This window comes from Petaurus breviceps, unplaced genomic scaffold, assembly GCF_028583685.1.
Source record: "Petaurus breviceps papuanus isolate PSGF00001 unplaced genomic scaffold, PetGlider_PUasm1.0 563, whole genome shotgun sequence".
NCBI lineage: Eukaryota > Metazoa > Chordata > Mammalia > Diprotodontia > Petauridae > Petaurus > Petaurus breviceps.
The window spans coordinates 296,926-316,810 of record NW_027186380.1 but is presented as its reverse complement, the minus strand read 5'-3'; the positions used below and the strand labels follow the sequence as shown (position 1 = coordinate 316,810).

The 19,885-nt window shown below is 44.9% G+C and overlaps 1 protein-coding gene and 1 pseudogene across 3 annotated transcripts in view; one reads left to right on the top strand and one right to left on the bottom strand.

The window, feature by feature from the left end:
* The window catches only part of LOC138173092 (zinc finger protein 420-like), a 436,800-nt gene extending 432,597 nt beyond the window's left edge, over positions 1–4,203 (bottom strand). Inside the window, exon 1 of one of the 3 annotated variants that reach the window (XM_069103021.1) lies at positions 3,769–4,203. In XM_069103021.1, the coding sequence (XP_068959122.1) occupies positions 3,769–3,881 (113 nt within the window). In that variant the 5' untranslated portion in view covers positions 3,882–4,203. The remainder of the gene's footprint in view (positions 1–3,768) is intronic. The other 2 variants (XM_069103022.1, XM_069103023.1) reach the window with 2 other exon arrangements.
* The window catches only part of LOC138173106 (zinc finger protein 850-like), a 784,878-nt pseudogene that overhangs the window by 496,216 nt on the left and 268,777 nt on the right, over positions 1–19,885 (top strand).

Genomic DNA, 19,885 nt, shown 5'->3' with positions numbered 1-19,885 from the left:
ACACTGCACACACACATACACAGACATAGACACACACAGTCACAGAGAGCGAAGTTAAACAGAGAAACAAAGACATCCTGGGTTATAGTTAAAATAGACACTGACATTCTCCTATCTCATTGTATTTACAATCTATTCCACTGAAAATTCCTTTCTCCTGGGGCAGCTAAGTGGCACAGTGAATAGAGCACCAGCCCTGGAGTCAGGAGAACCTGAGACCAAATCCAGCCTCTGACACTCAACACAAAAAAACTAGCCCTGTGACCTTGGGCAAGTCACTTAATCGCAATTGCCCTGCCTTCACCTCTCCAAAAAGCCAAAAAAAAAAAAAGAGAGAGAGAGAGAAATTCCTTTCTCATATAAGGGTTAACCCAGGTGAGGAGACTAGTTTGGGGCTGACACAGGCATCCTGAGCTGGGCCTGCTCTAAGGGTATAAAGGGCTTCTTTCAGCTTGTGACTGTGAGCTCAGAATTCTTTTCTGACCCTCTGACTTAATGAGAATAAATAAGACCATTACAGCACATGGACAGCCTGACTGTTCGTTTCTTGGTCAAACCTTGGGAAAGGGGGACCCCATGCTGTTACACTTGGGACAAACCCCCAGTTCAGGTGGATACTGATGATGTTTGCTCCTTTGGACCAAACCTTTGGCTAACAGTTGACAGGAGCCACACAGAAGATCATGTTTGTCTCTAGAAATGGCCTCTTTGGCTCATGCTGGTCAAGTCTGAGGACAGAGGGCACTCCCCTGGGCTGGGGATCTGCAGCTCCCAGGGGCCATTCCCCCTGCCTCCAGGCTCCCTGATTGGGCCAGGCCTTGGTCCTCTGTAGCCTGAGCCAGAGAGGGAGGATCCCAGAGGGCCAGACACTTTCCCTTTTCTTCCAGGGCCTGGGGACGCCTGCCCTTAGGGTAAGTTCCTGCCCTCAGGGCAGAGAATACAACTTATAGGAAGTGTCAGGCCTGGAAATCTGGAAATTCTGCCCACCAGAAATCATACACCAAAGTTTAAGGGGGAAACCTGCTAGGTTCCTTGGAAACCACCTAATAGGCCCCAATAGTAAAGAAATGTTTCACCTGTGTTGCTGGAAACATGCCTCAGATTCCCACAGATTCAGGTCTGTTTATGTTTGTATCCAAGGCTTTGCTAAGGGATCATGACTTCGCTTGGCTTCACTAGGAGGAATACTAAGGCTTCACCTCAATAGGAACAATACTAACGGCACTGCACCCCCTTAGAAATACACTGTTTGTTAGCAACACCTAGGTCTATAAAACTGCATCTTGCAGAAGCCTCGATGCTGTCTTCCCTATGGGGGAGGCAGGCACCAGCTGGTTAATAAACACTTCTGTTGGCATTGCTGTCATGTCCATTTCATTTGTCCACTACAAAATGAAGATGGCCCCTTCCTCTCCCCCATTCTCCTGCAGAGAACCAAGAGCCAAAAGAGCCTTGGGATCCCAGGTGGGATGAGACCAGGAAGTTAGTTATCATAGTTGTAAATATGAACAGAATGAACTTGAAATGCCCATGGCCTCATATACTAAGCCCATGTATGTAACAAGTTTGGAAAATTACTGAGGGGGCCCTCTGTTGCGATACAATAGAAAGACGGACCTTGCTGTACTTCCTGATAAGATGTCAGAATGACCCAGGGCAGGACACGGATATCTAGGACCCCCGATAAGTCAGGGTAGGGCTATACAACTGTCCAGATCAAGGTCTGGCTATAACGGACATGTTATTTACCATTGTCAAACTAACTTTACTCCTCACACCCGTTTTGTGGTTTTTTGACTTTAAATATTCCCCCTTTCCTGATGGCCGGGTCAGCTCTCCTAAGTTTCCCTTGGGAGACTGTCTCTGGCCAGCTCAATAAACTGATGCTCAGAACTACTGGCAGGCTTGGGGTCATTCTTTTTTAAATGGCCATTTCAAACTCCCCCATAAACTGCATTACTAGATTGGAAATGGCTCATTTTGACTGTACTAAATTTAAAAGGGGTTTTGCAGAAACAAAATGAATAAAACCAAGATTAAAAGGAAAACTGACAATTGGGGAAAAATTCACAGCAAGTATCTCTAATAAAGATCTTATTTCTCAAATATATAGAGCTCTGAGTCAGATTTGTAAGGATACAAGTCACAACCCAGCCTTGTCAAAGGCTTTGAATTGGCAGTTTTCAGAGAAAGAAATCAAGTCTATTTGTAGTCATATAAAAATGCTATAAATCCCTACTCATTAGAGGAATGCAAATTTAAAAAAACTCTAGGTAACCACCTCACCTATTAAATTGGCTAATCAAATAGAAAAGGGAAATTATAAATATTGGAGGAAAGCAGGAAAATTGGGACACTAATGCACAGCTGGTGGAGTTGTGAATCGACCCAACCATTGTGGAAAGCACTTTGGAAGAATACTCAAAGAGCTATGAAGCTGTGCATACCCTTTGATCCAGCAATAACGCTGGTAAGTTGGTATCCACAGAGGATTTCTTAAAAAGTGACAGAGAAAGGGACCAATTTACAGAAGGGCATTTATAACAGCACTTTTTGTGGTGGCAAAGAATTGGAAACTGAGGAAATACTGATTAATTGGGGAATGCCTTATCTGTGGTATATGAGAAGCAGGGTGAGTTCAGAAACACCTAGAAAGACTTCCATGAACTGAGGCAGAGGGAAGTGAAGGAGAATGCTGTCCACAGCAACACTGTATGGAGAACAGGGAAAAACTTACTTTTCTCAGTGGTGCCCTAATCTAAGAAAACCCCAAAGGACTCATGGGAAAAATGCCATCCTCTTCCAGAGAAAGAACTAATTGAGCACTGACCTAAATCACACTATTTTTCACTTTCTTTTGCTTCAAGTTTTCTTTCACAAAGTGACTTATATGGAAATGTCTTACATGACTGCACATGTACAGCCTTTTTATGATTGCATACTGTGTGTGAGAGAGGTAAGAGGAAGGAGGTAGGTAGAGAATCGGGACCTCAAAACAGAAATAAAAATGTTTGTATGTGTCATTGGGGGGAAAATGAAATATTGTTTAAAAAAGGTTAATAGCCAAAGGCAGCTGGTCTGCTTAGTAGACAGAGCACTAGGCCTGGAGTCAGGAGGATCTGAATTCAAATCCAGCCTCGGACACTTACCAGTTATGTTACCCTGGTAAGTCATTGAACCTGTTTGCCTCAGTTCCCTGAACAGTGAAACAGAGATGACAAGAACACCTCCCATATAGGGCAGCTGTGAAGATGGTCAAACGTGGACTTGGGGGAAAGTAAGTCACTTCATTTTGTCTTTGCCTTTGAGCCCCAAGCGTCTCTGAGGAGAAGTGAGCGTCTCCTTCAGTACCCCCTTTTCCTCCATTGGAAAAGAAAACTGCCAGGAATTTGAACAAACTGAGCCCTTTCCCTATATCCTGTTGATGGGGCGATTTTCTTTGCAAAACCAACTGGCAACATCAGTCTGTAACATCAATTTGTAAAACCAGTTTGTTCTGTAAAATCCCTTTCCCTGCTTCAAACTCGGCCCTTCCCCCAACTCATGGCTCCTTTGTTCTTACTTAATCTCTTCAGGTCTCCTCTGGTCTGGCCCAAATCTCATCTAGACTATATGTGCACTAAAGTCACCAGTTCCTCTCAGTCAGCTCTAACCTTTATCTATGCGCCTGAGGTCCCTCCATCTGCTCAGCCCTAAGCTTTAAAGGTAAAAGCCTGCACCCCTCTCACTCTTGCCCGCTGTAAAAGTGTAGAAATAAGCTTTCTCAACTCTGACTCCAAGCAAGGCTGGGCTGAATTCTTTCCAGACGCCATTGCAGGTTTCCTGGTCTTGGAGGTGATCAGAGTTCCTGCTGAACCTATTGGGATTCCATCCCTCATCATTTTGGCGAGCCAGGTAGGAGTCTGTGGTCTCAAGCTTTCCTGGAGTTCTGGTAGACTCTCTTTACCTCCTCCCTCTCGTCCTGCAAGCACCTAGGAAGGCTTGACTGGCCGGCTTCAGGCTGGGACCGGAATCCGGTCTATTTTTTAATAGACCCGGGACACATGCCACATGGACGGCGGATGCCCTGTCCAGGGACAAGTGTCTCGGCGTCTAAAAAAACTTACACATCTATTTCTTTAGGCAAGGCTTTTCCTGTGAGGCGTCACTGAAAAGCAGGGACTGCAAGGGACTTTGGCTGGGGCGGGAAAGTCGGTCTCCCTCCACACCCCGAGACTCACCCCTAGGATGTCTTTTGAGCAATTGGAACAAGTCGGTCTTCAAGACCTCAAGAAAAACGCCTCGCGTTCTTTTCTAACACTGCCTGGCCCCAATGCCCTGTGGGGGGTCAGGAGAGGCGGCCTGCGGGCCGGCCTGCGCCCACAACGGAAGCTCCCTACGGCTCGCAGGCACTGACTTAAGGAAACCGTGTGGAGCTCCTCTAGTCAAGCTCTGCCCTGCAAAAGGGAATTCGCCCGCCCTCCTGGATGTTCCCTTTCTTTCTGGGATCCCGGTAGCAGCCCCGAGAGCAGGGGCTTCCCAAGCCGGGGCCTCTCTCCCGGGTCCCCCCACTACTGCTCCCTCTCCACCAGGACCATCGGCTCCTTCCCCATACCAGGAAGCTAGCAGACCTCTAGAGGATATCCCTCCCCCATATCCACCGGATCCGCCTGCTCATTGGTCCCCGCGACCTCCACTTCCTGTACGACCTCTCCCAGCGGTTCCCCCGGACTCCGTCCAGGACTCCATTTCCCAGCATCCCCAATGTTTGCCGGATCCACCCGCTCATTGGACCCCGAGACCTCCACTTCCTGTACGACCTCTCCCAGCGGTTCTCCCGGACTCCGTCCAGGACTCCATTTCCCAGCAGACCCAGCGTGTGCCGGATCCGCCTGCTCATTGGTCTCCTAGACCGATGCAAGAGAATTCGGTTCCCCAGACTCCCTTTCTCCCCAGCCCTTCTCTTACTAGGGGTGGAACTCCGTATTTCCCTGCTCCACCCCCAGCCCCTGATTCCTCCACTCTCTCCATGCTGGCTCCTCTAAAGGAAGCGGCCGACCCCCGACTTCCAGCGACCATAGCCCCCTTGAGAGAGGTCGCCAATCGGGGTCCGTGTCCCCTTCCCTCCCGGATCAAGCAGAAGCTGGGCCGGTACCCTGAGGGCCCCACCAAGTTCGTGGAAGGGCGCAGACACATTTCTCTCCAGTGCGGATTGTGGTGGGGAAATGTTAACGTCATCCTCTCCACCTGCTGCACCGTAGGGCGGAAAAGGAGGATGTGGGACCTAGCCCAGAAGTTTGGAGACGAATCCACGCCAGCAGCAATCCTCCGGGAGCCACAGCTGCCCCGGAGGCAGATCCTGGGTGGAATGATCGAGCAACTGCAGACCGGGAGGAGAGAGACCATCGGACGCTCTGTCTGGCAGAAGGGATGAAAGCAGGACTTCAAAAGGCTGTGAACTATGACCGCTCAGGGAAGTGACCCAGGGGGCCTCAGAACGCTTCACTAAGCTGGATCCCAACTCTCTATCCTTCACAAATGCTAGGACACTGACAGCTAAAGAAGGCACTCTTTTCTGTGGCCTGGTCCAACCAGCTCTGCTAAGGGCCCGGGAACCTGTGTGACCCAGCAGCCAACTCAACTTGTTTTCTTCAGTTGCCATTATTTCCAGAAACACTGGACCAGAGCAGGCAGCAGCCCTGGACCCTGACCCTCAGCCCCACCTCATAGTATTTGCTCCTTTCAACCCTCCCTGCCCTCTCTTCAACCCTTGTGCCCTTGAGAGGCACAAGACAGGAAGGGTCAGTGTGTACCAGACAGAAAAACTGGTGGTGCAGCACAGACCCTGGAGGACCAGCAGAGTAGCCTGCCTTCAAGGTCTAGCAGGGAGAGCTTAGCCAAAGAGGCGGGGGGGGGGGGGGGGGGGAGCAGTTCTATAGATGTGGGGGAGGCCTGGTAGGCAGGGATACAGGGAGCAAAGAGAAGACCCCTAGAGGACAGAGGGGAAATGATGAGCTATGGGCTCTGTGAGCCCCCTCAAGCTCTCCTTGAGTCTTGAGGTACAGCTCTAGGAACCTCCCTTGGACTCTAGCTTCAAGCATCCCAACTGATGAGGCAGGTCTGTTGCTAGACTTCCCACCCTGGAACTGGCCTAGCCCACCATGGTCTGTAGCCTCCAGCTAGTTCCCACCCTTAATCACTCCTGGACCTCATTAACTCCTCCTGAAGACTCTCTCCAAATTTAGTAAATTTAATTTATTAATTAATAATTAAAATTTAATTAGAATTAAAGTAATTTATCAATAAACAATACAATTTAATAAATTTTACTTTTCTTTGGCTGAGAAGACTCTAGTTGAATTCATTCGGCAGGACCCAGCGTGTTGGTATTTTGGGGTCTCCAGCGCAACTCTAACCCTCTTAGTGGGTACCCTCTTAAGAATGAGTGAAGTGGTCTTCCTTGTGCCTCAGGGGTCATGAGGGAACCATTGCAAAAAGCACACAGTGGGGCGGCAACTGGGATGGGAGTGTGGGGGCAGGTAGTACTTGTGAAGTCCAAGTGCCTGCAATCAATTCAAAACACAGAAAGAAGAGAGGAGGGCAGTGTAGTTACTACTGTTTTCAATTTCCTGCCTATTTTTGGAAAGAAACAATACAGTTCTACAGCTCCCCGGGGCCATTCCCTCTGGCTCTAGGCTCCCTGCTTGGGCCAGGCCTTGGTCTTCTGCAGACGGACTGAAAGATCCCAGGGGGTCAGAGGGCCTTCCTTTCTATTCCCAGGCAGGAGGGTAGGGCCTGCCTTCAGGATAGAGAATCCACCTAAAGTTTGGGAAAGGTCCCACCCTCTCAAGGTCCTTTTCTTCTCTCCCCTTCAGAGACCCAAGAGGCAGAAGGGGCTTGGGATCCCAGGTGCAATGAGACCAGGTAGAGCCTCAATGGCTCCTGAATCAGAGCTCTCCCTCCAGCTGATCCTCCGTCGTCCCTGCTAACCCTCTTCCCAACTAACACACACACATTATCTAGACAACAGACTGACTGCTTGATCCAGGGCAGCTAAGGAAGGTTGGGGATGGGGAGGGCTCTGGGATGGAAACACCAGTGAATGATCAGGGGAAGCCTGAGGCTGGAAGACCAAATCCAGTCTGGGTTCAGCCCCCTGGTAGGGGGCCTGAGGGCTCTGATAGAAGAGGGGGCAGATGGGCAGGAGACCTGGGGAAGGGAAGCACAGGTAGGGGCTGGAAGACATTCTATCCCAGCTCATGGTAGGGAGGTCAAGGACACTTAGTGACAGAAGGGCTCCAGGGGGACACTGAGCCTAGAAAGCAGGAGGACTGTGTCCTGGGGGCTAACCAGCAGCTGGAGAGGACTCCTGGAACTCTCTGGAAGAGCTTAGACCTGGAATGCCTCAAGGGAGCCCAGACACAGGGAGCCTAGGCCTGGGATCAAATCACAATTTTCATAGAAATGGTGCCTAGGGGGTTAAGAGGATATTTAGATTTGCTTTTCCAGTACTTTGTAAGGCCCCTCCTGAGGGAGCCTCATACTCTAGCTCATCCTGTAACTTGAGAACATCCTAAATTCCTCTCCCCCTTAACTTGAAACAACAATAAAATTTCTCCTTACCTTGTGTCAAAAAGAATTGCTTTTGTATCTCTTGTCCTGGGTCCCCCTCATCCTTAACCTTTAACTTCTGTCTCTCCACCCTCACCTGTCCTTAATCTTTAACTACCATAATCCCTAAAACTTCATCATCATCCTGAACATCTGCAGGCTGTATAGCTTCCTGTCTATATAGGCCTACTCCCCTCCAATACCTCTACCTTTCCTCTGCCCCATGCCTACAGCAAAGGTCCTTCCTTGTGATTTCTCCTAAATAAAAGCTCTCAATGGCTAAAAGAATGTCACCTGAGTGAATTCTTCCACACTGGAACCACTCACCCAAATCTGCCCTGAACAACGGGAAAGCTGCATGTCCACATAATTGGGACAGGCAAGAGCTTTAGTTCTTGTATTCTAAATGGAATCCTGATGTGGAAAATACCTTGTTGGTGCATCTATGAGCTGATCCAACCATTCTGGAGAGAGATCTAGAATTATGCCCAAAGAGACTGTACCCTTTGACCAAGATAATTAGGGAAAAAGGAAAAGAACCCATACGTTCTACAATGTTCATGGCAGCTTTCTGTGTGTTGGCCAAAAACTGGAAATTGCAGGAATTCCCATCAGTTGGAGAATGCACAAAGACGTTGTGGTATATGAATGCAGTGTAATAGTATGGTGTTATAAGAGATGATGAGCTCACTGATTTTAGAAAAAAGGAAGGATGTGCATGAAACAATGGAGTGAAACCAAGAGAACATTGTAGACAGTAAGAAGAATGTTGTATTAAGAAGAACTTTAAGAGAATAAGGTATTCTGTCCATTATAAATATCTAAATTAAATCTAAAGGACATATGGAGAAAGCCACTGTCTGCATCCAGAGAAAGAACTGACAAACAGAAGCATATGTGTAATAATTTTAGAAATGCTTCCATATCTACCTGTATATAAATGTGTGTATTTATTTAATGGTGGTCATCTCCAGGGCGGGGTTGAGGTAAGAAAAACAAAGGAAAAAACGATGACTGGAGATGCCCCTGGATAAAATGGGAAACCCTGGCCCTTTTAGGTTAAGGCCTTTCAGGTTTTCATTCAGAGATAATGCCCATTAAGAGAATAGGCCTCTTTAAGAACCAAGTCACAGGATGGACCCTTTAATAAAAAAAAATCAAACTGGGATGGTGTTTCACAAATAACACACAGGAGGCACTGCAATTTGTGGACTTCAGTCTCTAACAGGTTTGCTCTTGATCTGGTCAGACAGGAAGACAGCTTCAGAAGGGTTAATAATCTTACTTTATTCTAGTCCAGTCTCTCAAAGGGAGCTGCTGATGAGAGTACCAACTCCTATAGCATTCCCTGCCAACCCTACTTGTGGGGAACTGATGTGAAGAGAGGACAATTACCCCTACTTCTCGATGGGGTTAATCAAGTGGGGCCAGTACATGCATCCCTCTATGCATTACCCAAATCCAAAATGGAAAAAATCTGGAAAGACTTGGATGAACTGAAGCAAAGTGAACAGAACCAGGAGAATGTTGTACATAGTAACAGCATTATTGTCTGAGGAAGAATTGTGAATGATTTAGCTAATTCTCAGCAATACAATGATTCAAGACAATTCCAAAGGAGTAATGATGAAGCATGCAATCCAGCTCCAGAGAAAGAATTGATATTGATTGAATAAAGACTGAAGTATGTTATTTTTTACTCTTTTTTCTTTTATTTGGGTTTTCTTGTGCAAAATTACTAATATGGAAATGTTTCCCATTATTGCATATGTGTAACTAGCGCCAACTTGACATTCACAGCCTCAATGGTGACTGTAAATATGCCAGCATATTTATGAATCACAAAATATAACAGACTCTCCATACATAAGACAGAAAAAAAACATTTATTCAGACACCAGAAACTCAAATCCCAACACCAAAAAGCCAAATCCATGATAGCAACAAATCAATTCGTATACCTTATCACATAAGGGAGCAACACCTGTAATGCCAAGCAAAGGCAACTTCCCAAGGTTCAAAATACTAGCATAGGTGCTGGCCATTTTATTCAGTGACAAATTAAGAACAGAGAGGATCAACATATAGCATAATTCAAAATACAGCATTTACCAAGTGTGATTTAATCTAGTACTACCCCACCCTTGCACATTACATTCATTTAATCAATCACAAAGTCCCTCTTCTGAATACTACTCCACCCTTAGGCTGGTACATTCATTTAGTCTATCACAAAGCTCCTCTTCTCTGAGGCTGCCCTCTGAGGCAAACAAATGGAGATTAGTTTCCAGTCATAAGTAAAGTACATTCATTTGTTCAATCACAGAGCACAAAAAGGTCAAAAGTTCCCCACCCTTGGATCACAATTGAATCTACCCTAGAGTTACAACAAGCTTAAGCATAGCATTTAATACCCAAATGGAGGTCTTTTCTTCATCTTGACACAAGGCAAGTTCTCAGCAATCTTTGTTCCTGGGGAGACAAAGCTTAGCAAGGCCACAAGATATATTGCCAGTGTCTTCATTAATTCATTGTCTGTCTGAAGAACAGTCCTAGGACCCCTGAAAACAGTAGCAAAACCCTCTTCCAGGATTTCTGTAAACATACAACAAGAAAATCCTTCAGGGCTTCTGAACCAACAGCAAGGTTCCAGAACCTCTGCAACAACAGCACTGTCCTTCACCAGTGGACAGAATTCACTCTCTGTCTGCAGAACAGTCGCAGGAGCTCTGAACCAACAGCAAGGTTCCAACACCTCTGCAACAACAGGACTGTCTTTCACTAGTGGACAAATCTGGCAAAACAACATCAAGACAGACAGACAAAGTACCAGCTTAACAGCCATGTCTCCTCAGTCCTTGGCAGCTCTGGGTGGCAGCTCTCAAAAGTCCTGGGCAATTCAAAGTGACCCTCAGCAATCCTCTCAGTCTCTCTCTGCCTCCAAGGTGCTGCTTCCAAAAAGTTCTTCTTTTCTTGTGTCTCTCTAAATTTACGTCACCAGCTCCTCCCAGTTCAGCCCTCTCTTTTCACATCAACAAGTCCATCCCACAAGTGGGATTTACAAGCTCTGGGTTTTAACACAATCAAACCAAAAACCAAGCCAATACAAGGGGATCTCTAAATTTCATTACTATTACAACACCATACCAAACTTCTTCCTTGCCTGCATCCTCTCCTCCATTTCTAACTGCTCTGACTCCCACCTTCATCTAGGCCCTTTCCCACCCATTCAGCAAGCTCCTCCACTCAAGGTTCCTTGTGATTACATTTGACTTGTTAAGGGGCAGGGAAGATCTCCAAATTCCCATTACCATTATAATAACCAGTATCTGATTGCTTACCATCTCAGAGAGGGGTAGAGGAGGGAGAGATAGAATTTGGAGCTCAAAAGTTTACAAAAAAATGTCCAAAAAAATGGAATAAAAAGCATTACAAGTATTACCTTCTCATGTAGTGATGTAACAGTCTAGCCCCATTCAGTTCCCTCAGGTTTCTTTCTTTTTTACCTTTTTATGCTTCTCTGAGGCTTGATGTTGAAAATTGATTTTTTTTTTGTTCAACTCTGATTTTTTTCTTCAGGAAGGGTTGAAGGCCTTCTGTTTCATTGAATGACCTTTTTTTCCTTGAAGAATTATCCTCCATATTGCCCAGTAGGTGGATTCTTGGTTGTAATCCTAGCTCCTTTGCCTTCCAGACTATCATGTTTCATAACTTTTGCTCTTTTAATACTGGAGCTAAATATTGTGTAATCCTGACTATGACTCCCTGGTATCTGAATCATTTATCACTGCTGTAATTTTTTAGCCCTTGACATGGGAGTTCTGAAATTTGGCAATAACATTCCTGAAAGTTTTCATTTTGGGATCTCTTTCAGGAGGTGATTGGTGGAGTCTTTCAATGTCTATTTTACCCTCGATTTCTAGCATATCAAGGCAGTTCTCTGTGGTAATTTCTTGAAGTATTATGTTCATGCCTTCCTTTTAATTAGGGCTTTCAAATAGTTTAATGATTCTTAAATTATCTCTCCTGGGTCTATTTTCCAGGTGAGTTGTTTTTCAAATGAGATATTTCACATTTTCTTCTATTTTTAAAAATCCCTTTAATTTTGATAGATTCTTGATATCTCATAATGTCATCAGCTTCCACTTGCCCATTTCTACTTTTTGAGGAATTATTTTCTTCAGTTCACTTCTGTACTTCCTTTTCCATTTCACTCATTCTACTTTATACACATATATATATAATATATATATGTGTGTGTGTGTGTAATATATGTATATTATCAAACATTTGATTTGAAAACTTTGGATTCCAGATTCTTTCCCTTCTTCCCTCATCACCACCCTTACTAGGAAGTTAAGCAATACAATATATGTTTTATATGCGTAGTTACACAAAACATTTCTATAGTAGTTATATTGTAAAAGACTGACTATATTTCCCTCCATCCTATTCCACCCCCCACTTATTCTATTTTCCACTTTGACCCTATCCCTTTTCAAAAGTGTGTGCTTCTAACCACCCTCCCCCAGGGTCCCAGGCAGGACATGTCCTCCATGGGTGAGATTCTAATTTGGGGCTGAATCTTACAGTTTAAGTAGTGCTGAGAACAAAGAGGGCATACTCTCAGGTGTTTTAACAAGCATCTTATCTGGTGTGAGGCCTGAGATGGAGGCGAATCCCTCCAAGGGCACCCTCCCTTCCCCCCCCAACACACACACACCAAGAGCGATGTTTCCTTGCAGTAGCTAGTCCAGGAGATGGGTAGTTATCATATCTCTTCTCAAGGACCTGGCCAGGGTCCCAGGAGAGGAGCAGGCCTCAAGTTCTCAGGATCCCTGTTCCCAAACAACTCAGGGCAATAGGTCATATTGAGTTGGGGCCTTGGTTTGTATAATCTTGTTCCTCACAGAGGGGCTTACCTTGCCCCTACATTCGGCCTTTAGATTATACATAGCATAGGCCATCTCTGCAAGTGGGGTCATGGATTGGTATATTTTCCTTATCTTAAAATATATATAAATATTATACAAAAATTAAAAAATTAACATGCTAAATAATAGATCATACTAGTGGTGATTAGTATCTGAAGTGATTACATGAGAGGACTCTAATTGTTTATTAGCAACTATATGGGTTTGTATTTGATGTTCATTGAGCACTCATTGATTTTTCTCTAAAAGTTACTGAAGTTATTTCATCAAATCATTCTAATTGTAAGCAATTCACTGTAGATAATATCTAATGCACTAGTGGGCAGATTTCTCTACCTGCTCTCCCTCTCCCTGCTTCCTTTCCCAGGACTAATCAGATTGCTTCCCCATTCTGGATTATAAAATTTTCCTCACTCTCTCATCTTGTGTCTCCCATCTTGTTCTCAGTCTTTCTCATAAAATTTCTGAAACTACTTTATTATTTTGGAACACATAAACACCACTCTGCAAAACCTGGGGCCTGTCTTTTCTAGCTTTTCTGCCAGGAGACTCACACTGCTTTCTTAATACCCTTTTGTTTACTTCCTTGTATATAACACACTTCACAGATTTGTTTAGCAACTATATACATATACTTATACATCTATATTTTTTTAAAGCTAGGACACACTTTACTCACATTCCTCAATGGACGCTGATGTAAAAATTGACAGAATTTCCCGCATGATTTGTTAATTAACCATTTCTCTCCCACCAAGCAATAACCAATGGTCTTGCTCAGTTTCAATCTTCACAAACTTAATTAAATTTTCCTTTTCAGCTTCTATGAACACAAGTATTGCTTTTGTCTTAGGGATTCAACACATACATCTTCATAGATTCTATGGACAGGGCAGCCTCCTAAACTTTCTTGTCTACTAATCTGTTCCCCATCATCTCATACCAAAGACCTTATAAAAGATTTCTTCATAAGAATATTTCCCTTTTTTCAAAAACAGTTTATCCTGATATCATTAACTACTATACAATTCCTAAATTCTCCGTCATAAAATCTCTCCCAAATAATTAACAAAATTTATACAAGGATGTTTCACAGGTCTTTTCTTCATATAATTACCAATAATTACCTTTTACAAACATACTTTTGTAAATACTTGATTTTTGCAATACCACCAAATAGCTTGGTTAACAATCTTACAAGTTTAAACAACCTTAACTGAAACTTTCTTTTAATACAACTGTTTACCAGGAACACTATTATAAATAACTATCATGTACCTCAACTTAGACTTTGAAACAAAAATCAAGTAATTACCAATTTGATGATCCTAATTTAGTCATTTCCAAATTGCTTTGCACAGAAAATCATTCATCCCATTACCACTGGCATAAAATTCACACTTAAGGAAAATTCCCCATAAGATTAACAAACATGAAACAATTAATTTTTAGCTTACACAGTTGTAATGCCATGCACAGAAGCTTTCCAGAAGAACTGCTACTGTGAGCAGCTTTTTAAAGGTTCTGATTACTTAGTATAGTGATCACTCTATTCCATAACAAAAGCAAAACATCCATGGAAAATCAAGGTACAGCATAATTCAAAATACAGCATTCACCATATTTCAACTTATCACAGAAAATCACAATATAATATTCACAACATAGTCTCAAAGTAAAATATAGTCACTCTTAAGTTAATTTAATTAGTTACTTATCAATAGTCTCAAAGTCTTCTACTGTTGGGGCAAAGTCTTGATTAACTCAATCAGTCACTAATTGGTAACAATAGTCAAAGTACAATCAGTCACTTATTCAGTAAAGTCTTATCATATGCAAAATCCTCTACCCCTTATGTCACTAGTAAACTATAATTCCATAATTACTCAATACCCAAGGAGAGGTCTTTTCATCTCGACTTGGGGCCTGTTCTCAGATTCCTGGATCCCCTTCCATGGTCCCATGCTCTACCTCGGTTCAATGGCAGACAGCTCCCAGTTCCTTGACCAGCTCTCCGGGCAGGTCCTGCTCCACACTGAAGTTCACAGGGTCTGGTCCATGTCAGATCCTTCACCATTTCTACTCCAAGGAATTCAAGGCTCAACCAAGCCACAAACAAAGTCTCAGCATCCCAACCATGCTTCAGTCACCTGGACTTCTGGCTCCTGGTAACCGAGGCACCTGGCTCCAGATTCGGGGCTCTTGGGCTCTTGGGCTCCGGGGCTCCTGGCTCCTGGCTCTGGGTTCTGGGCTCCTGTTCAGAAGAAGTTCCACCACCACAAGTTTTCAGGACTCAGTTCTCCATTTTCTCTTCTGTAGCTGTTCTGCCACCAGATCTCGGTCTGACTGTGCCTCTCTGGGGCTTTTCTTATATACACAGTGTTACCTACTTCACTTCCTTCTGCCAACACCTTCCTGTTACCTCAGTTAACAGGAGACAGGAGTTCATACCTTCTGTTCCCCCAATCAGAGGCTTGATCAGTTACTAAGTGTTACGTACCTGCTGCTTTTTCCAACACAAAAGGGATCTTCAAGTTCAGAATTACATCACCATGACAACAGTTGACACTCACATAGCACTGTTGTTTGGTAGCAGGCATTGTACCAAGCACCTTTACAAGTATATCAGTCCCATAACAATCCCTCCGATGTGGATTCCGCCACCATCCCCTTACCGAACAGTAAACTAAGGGAAATAAAACTTTATTAGGGGGGAAGGGGAACATACAGTGAGTCACTTTCTTAATGCCAAACAACAACATGTACCTTTTGATTGTGTAACTATATATTTCTAAGTTCTAATACATTTGGTCTTCAGAAAGACAAATTTATTTCCTTAATGTTTCAGTTCCCCATTCACATTCATATCTTCCAAAAAGTTTACTTTTCCCTTATTATAATCAGGTCATTTAAAAACAGACTGGGCGAAAATTCTAACTGCTTTCTTTGGTTCTTAAAATGACAACAAATTACAATAGTCTATATTTTCTACCATAATCAGTGCCCATCTCAAATTCAATAACAGTAACCACTCAATTTCTGCCTTTCCACAGTGGATTTCTTGAAGTACGGCATTCCGACCTTTGAATCCTCTTCATGATGCCATAATGCCCAATTAAGGAGGTTCAGGATTCCCATAAACAAAATGCTCAGCACTCAAAGAAAGACCCAAGGCAATTTCTTTAGAATATTTATTCAGAATATATGTATATATAGGCAAGTGAGAAAAAAACCGGAGATAACAGAGTAAGAAGCTTAAAGATAGCAGAATGAGAGCAACCGTAATTAATAGTGGATACACACACATACACACATATATATTTACAAGCATCACTGTTTCAGGGAAGCACCAACACCTGACCACACAGGCTGGGGAATCCCGGTACAGCCCATCAGGGTCCCGAATGGGAGGGTCCCAGGCAGGATATGTCCTCCATGGGTGAGATTCCAATTTGGGGTCTGAATCTTACAGTTAATCTTATTCCTTACAGAGGGGCTTACCTTGCCCCTACACCCTGCCAGGGGGCTGAATCCCAGACTGGATTTGGTCTCCCAGCCTCAGGCTTTCCCTGGTCATAACCTGGTGCCCCCATCTCCAACCTTCCTAAGCTTCCCTCCTCCCTAGATCCAGCAGTCAGTCTGTTATCTACATAATGTGTCAGTGTGTTGGAGAGGGGAGAGGGGAGAGGGGAGGCAGGGAAGGCAGAGGATCAGCTGGACAGAGAACTGTGTCAGGAGCCACTGAGACTCTGTCTGGTCTCCTCCTAAGTAGGATCCCAAATCACTTCTTCCTCTAGGGTCTCTGAAGGAGAAGGGAGGGGAAGGGGATCAGAGAAGAGGCGCAGGAGAGGGACCCTCTTCTTTGTCAAGCCCTACCCTGCTGGTGGATTGGAGGCTCTGCCCGGAGGGCAGGGTCTGACCCTTTGCAAGTGCCTCTAGCCCACTCACTTGCCTTGGATGGAAAGGGAAACACCCTGCCCTTCTAGGATCCTTTTCCCTTTCCAACTCAGGCTGCAGAGGATTGAGGCCTGGCCCAAGTAGGGAGCCTAGAGCCAGAGGGAATGGCCCTTGGGAGCTACAGACACCCCAGCCCAGGGGAGTGCATTCTGTCCTCAGACTGGACCAACATCAGCCAAAGAGGCCATTTCCTTAGACAAAGAGGGACTGTCTGTGAGGTTTGCAATCCACTACCTAAGGACTGTTTCTTTACAAAAATAGGCAGGAAATTGCAAACAGTAGTAAATAGACTGGCCCGCTTTCTCCTGTACTTGGAATTGATTCAGGGCACTTTGGACCCATAAGCACTAATGACCATTCCCCTCCCTAGTCCCAATTGCTGACCTACTGGGTACTTTTGAAAGGTTTCCCTCATGACCCTTGAGGCACAAAGACAACCACTTCACTCATTCCTCTGTCCTGCAGGGGTCTTCTCTTTGCTCCCTGTATCCATGCCTAGCACCCCTCCCTTACATCCACAGAACTGCTCTCCCCTCCCTTTTGCTTCTTTGGCCAAGCTCTCCCTGCCAGACCTTGAAGGCTGGGTGCTCTGTTAGTCCTCCAGGGTCTGAGCTGCAACAATCTATCTCTCAGGTGCACAGTAAGCAGTCCTGCTTTTATAGCTGGTGTGACTCTCAAGGGTACAAGGGGTGAAAGGAGCAAATACTGTGAGCTGGGGTGGGGGTCAGGGTCCCGGGCCCCTGCATACTCTTGTCTAGTGGTTCTAGAAATAATAGCAACTCAAGAAAACAGATGAAGTTGGCTTCTGGGTCACTCATAGCTTCCCAGGCCCTTAGTAGAGCTGTTTGGACCAGGCCAAAGAAAAGAGTGACTTATTCAGCTGTTAGTGTATTAGCATTTGTGAAGGGTCTTCCCTTGTTAGAGAGGATGTAGGGAAAGAGCTGAGCTTGGGGAACTATTTGAAGACCTGGGAGTTTGTTTATTTCAGGAAAAGGGAGGCACGCAGTCTTTGTCAGACAGGCATCAGCCTGAAAGGAAAAGACACAATGGAGAGACTTATTTTCTCCCCAAAATTCACTGTTTTCTTTTTTATGCTCTTTGGAGCAAGGAATGCAGGACAGTTAGGGTTAAGTGACTTGCCCAAGGTCACACAGCTAGTTATTATTAAGTGTGTGAGGCTGCATTTGAACTTAGGTCCTCCTGACTCCAGGGCTGGCACTCTATTCACTGTGCCACCTGTAACAAGCCTGTTCTTTCCTTTGACCATTTATTAAATGGGTCCTGACTAGTGCTCTCATACATTTAACTCACTTCTCTAAATAGTTGAGAAATGAGACCTTTATCAGAGATTATTCCTGTAATTTTTTTCCAATTATCTGCTTCCTTCTAATCTAGACTGCATTGACTTTGTTTCTGCAAAAAAACTCTTTCAATTTCATTTAATACAATCCAAATAAACCATTTTGTGTCTATAAAGCCAGGCAGGAGCAGCTTTCCGGAGGACTGCTCCTGTGAACAGCTTTCAAGGTCCTGATTACATAGTTCAGGGAGCTCTCTATTTATTCAATAACAAATCAGAGCAAAACATTCACAGAAAATCAAAACACAGCATTGGCCATGTCACACCTCAACAACTTATCACTGAAACAGCGACATAGTTTTCACCAGATGGTCACATTTATCAACAAAGTACAATCATTTGGTAACTCAATCATTCAATCACAAAGTACAAAAGTCAAAGCCCTCCACCCATGGGAAGCAATTAAATCACAGTGTCATCAGTCACGGCTCAGTGTCCATGAAGAGGTCCTTTCATCTTGACTGGAGGCAGGCAGCTCCCACCTGAATCCACCAAACTGTCCCCTGGGTTCAAAGGCAGACAGCTCTTGTTTCTTGTCCAGCTCTCTGTGCAGTTCCTGCCCCACACTGGAGCTCAGTGTCCAGTCCATCTCAAAACCTTCACGGTCTCAATTCTTGGGAAGACAAGGCTTAACAAAGCCACAGCAAGGGACTTCCCGCACTAAGCAGAGCTTTGTGGCCCATCTCTGAAAGATCTCGCCCATGCACAGACATGTGTGAGCTCTAGGGATGCGCCCCACAGTCCTGGCTTCTATGCAGCTTCCTCCCAGGGTGACCCCGGGTCCTCCCTGAGAAGGGCCGCAGGGCTTCCCAGGGCCTGATGGCTCCTGCACCAGGTAAAGCATCCTTGGCCCCTGTGTCTGCATCCCAGGAGACCTTGCAGGCTCCTGTGCATCCTCTGATGGGGGAGGAGGGATGAAGTCACCCCAGGGCTCCTGCAGAGTGGGTGCTCAGGTGGGAGAGGAGGGGCTATTCCCCTCCTAATGAAGGAAGACCAAGCTTGCCCTTCCCATTACCTCCTGCAGGGCCCGGCTGAAGAGGAGCAGAAACCTGGGGAGACCCACCCACCTGAGAAAGGTGAGAGCCCCCACACGGGAGAAGCAAGAACACCCCCACCCAGGGAAAGTGAGAGTCCCCCATATGGGGAAGGGATATCACTATGGTGGATTGGGAGGGCTTAGTCCACCAGTTCAGAGGGGAAGCAGGTTCACTGCAGTGTCTAGACCTCGGTGCACAGGGCTGGTCTGGGAAGAGAAGAATCTCCTGGTCCAGGAATGAGGGAGGGGTCAAGTCCCCCAGGCCCCTGTGAAAATGAGCCCTCCTCTCACTGTAATCTTCATTCTCAATCACGTCTAAGCATCAGAACTGATTTGTACCTGTTGGCAATGTCCACTTATCTGAGGGCACATAAGTGCTGAGACCCCTCTGTGATTCCTCCTAGTTCACAAGACACAGATCAGTGACCCCTGTGTTTATAAATATTCAATCACCCTAATTAGTAAAAGTGCTGACTAGAAATCCTGTCTCTTAGACACTTCCTTCATCACATTTTTGGGAAGGAGATGGTGGATGTAAAGTTTTTATCACATTCCAGATATTCATGAGGTTGCTCTCCAGTGTGGATTCTCTGATGTTGAGCAAGATTCCAGCCCTGTGGGGAAACATTTATGCATTAATGACATTCCTACGCTTTCTCTCCAGTGTGGATTCTCTCATGGGGAGTAAAGTGGGTCCTCAGTTTGAAAGCCTTTCAATACTGATTATATTGATAAGGTTTCTTTCCAGTGTGGATTCTCTGATGTCCAGTTAAATGGGCCCTCTGTCTGAAAGCCTTTCCACAATGATTACATTCATAAGGTCTCTCTCCAGGGTGAATTTTCTGATGTGTAACAATACTAGATCTCTGTGTAAAATCTTTACCACACTGAATACATTTATAAGCTTTCTCTCCTGTGTGGATTCTGTGATGATCAGTAAGTTTAAAGTTGTGTCTGAAAACCATTCCATATTCCTTACATTCCTAAGGTTTCTCTCCAGTGTGGATT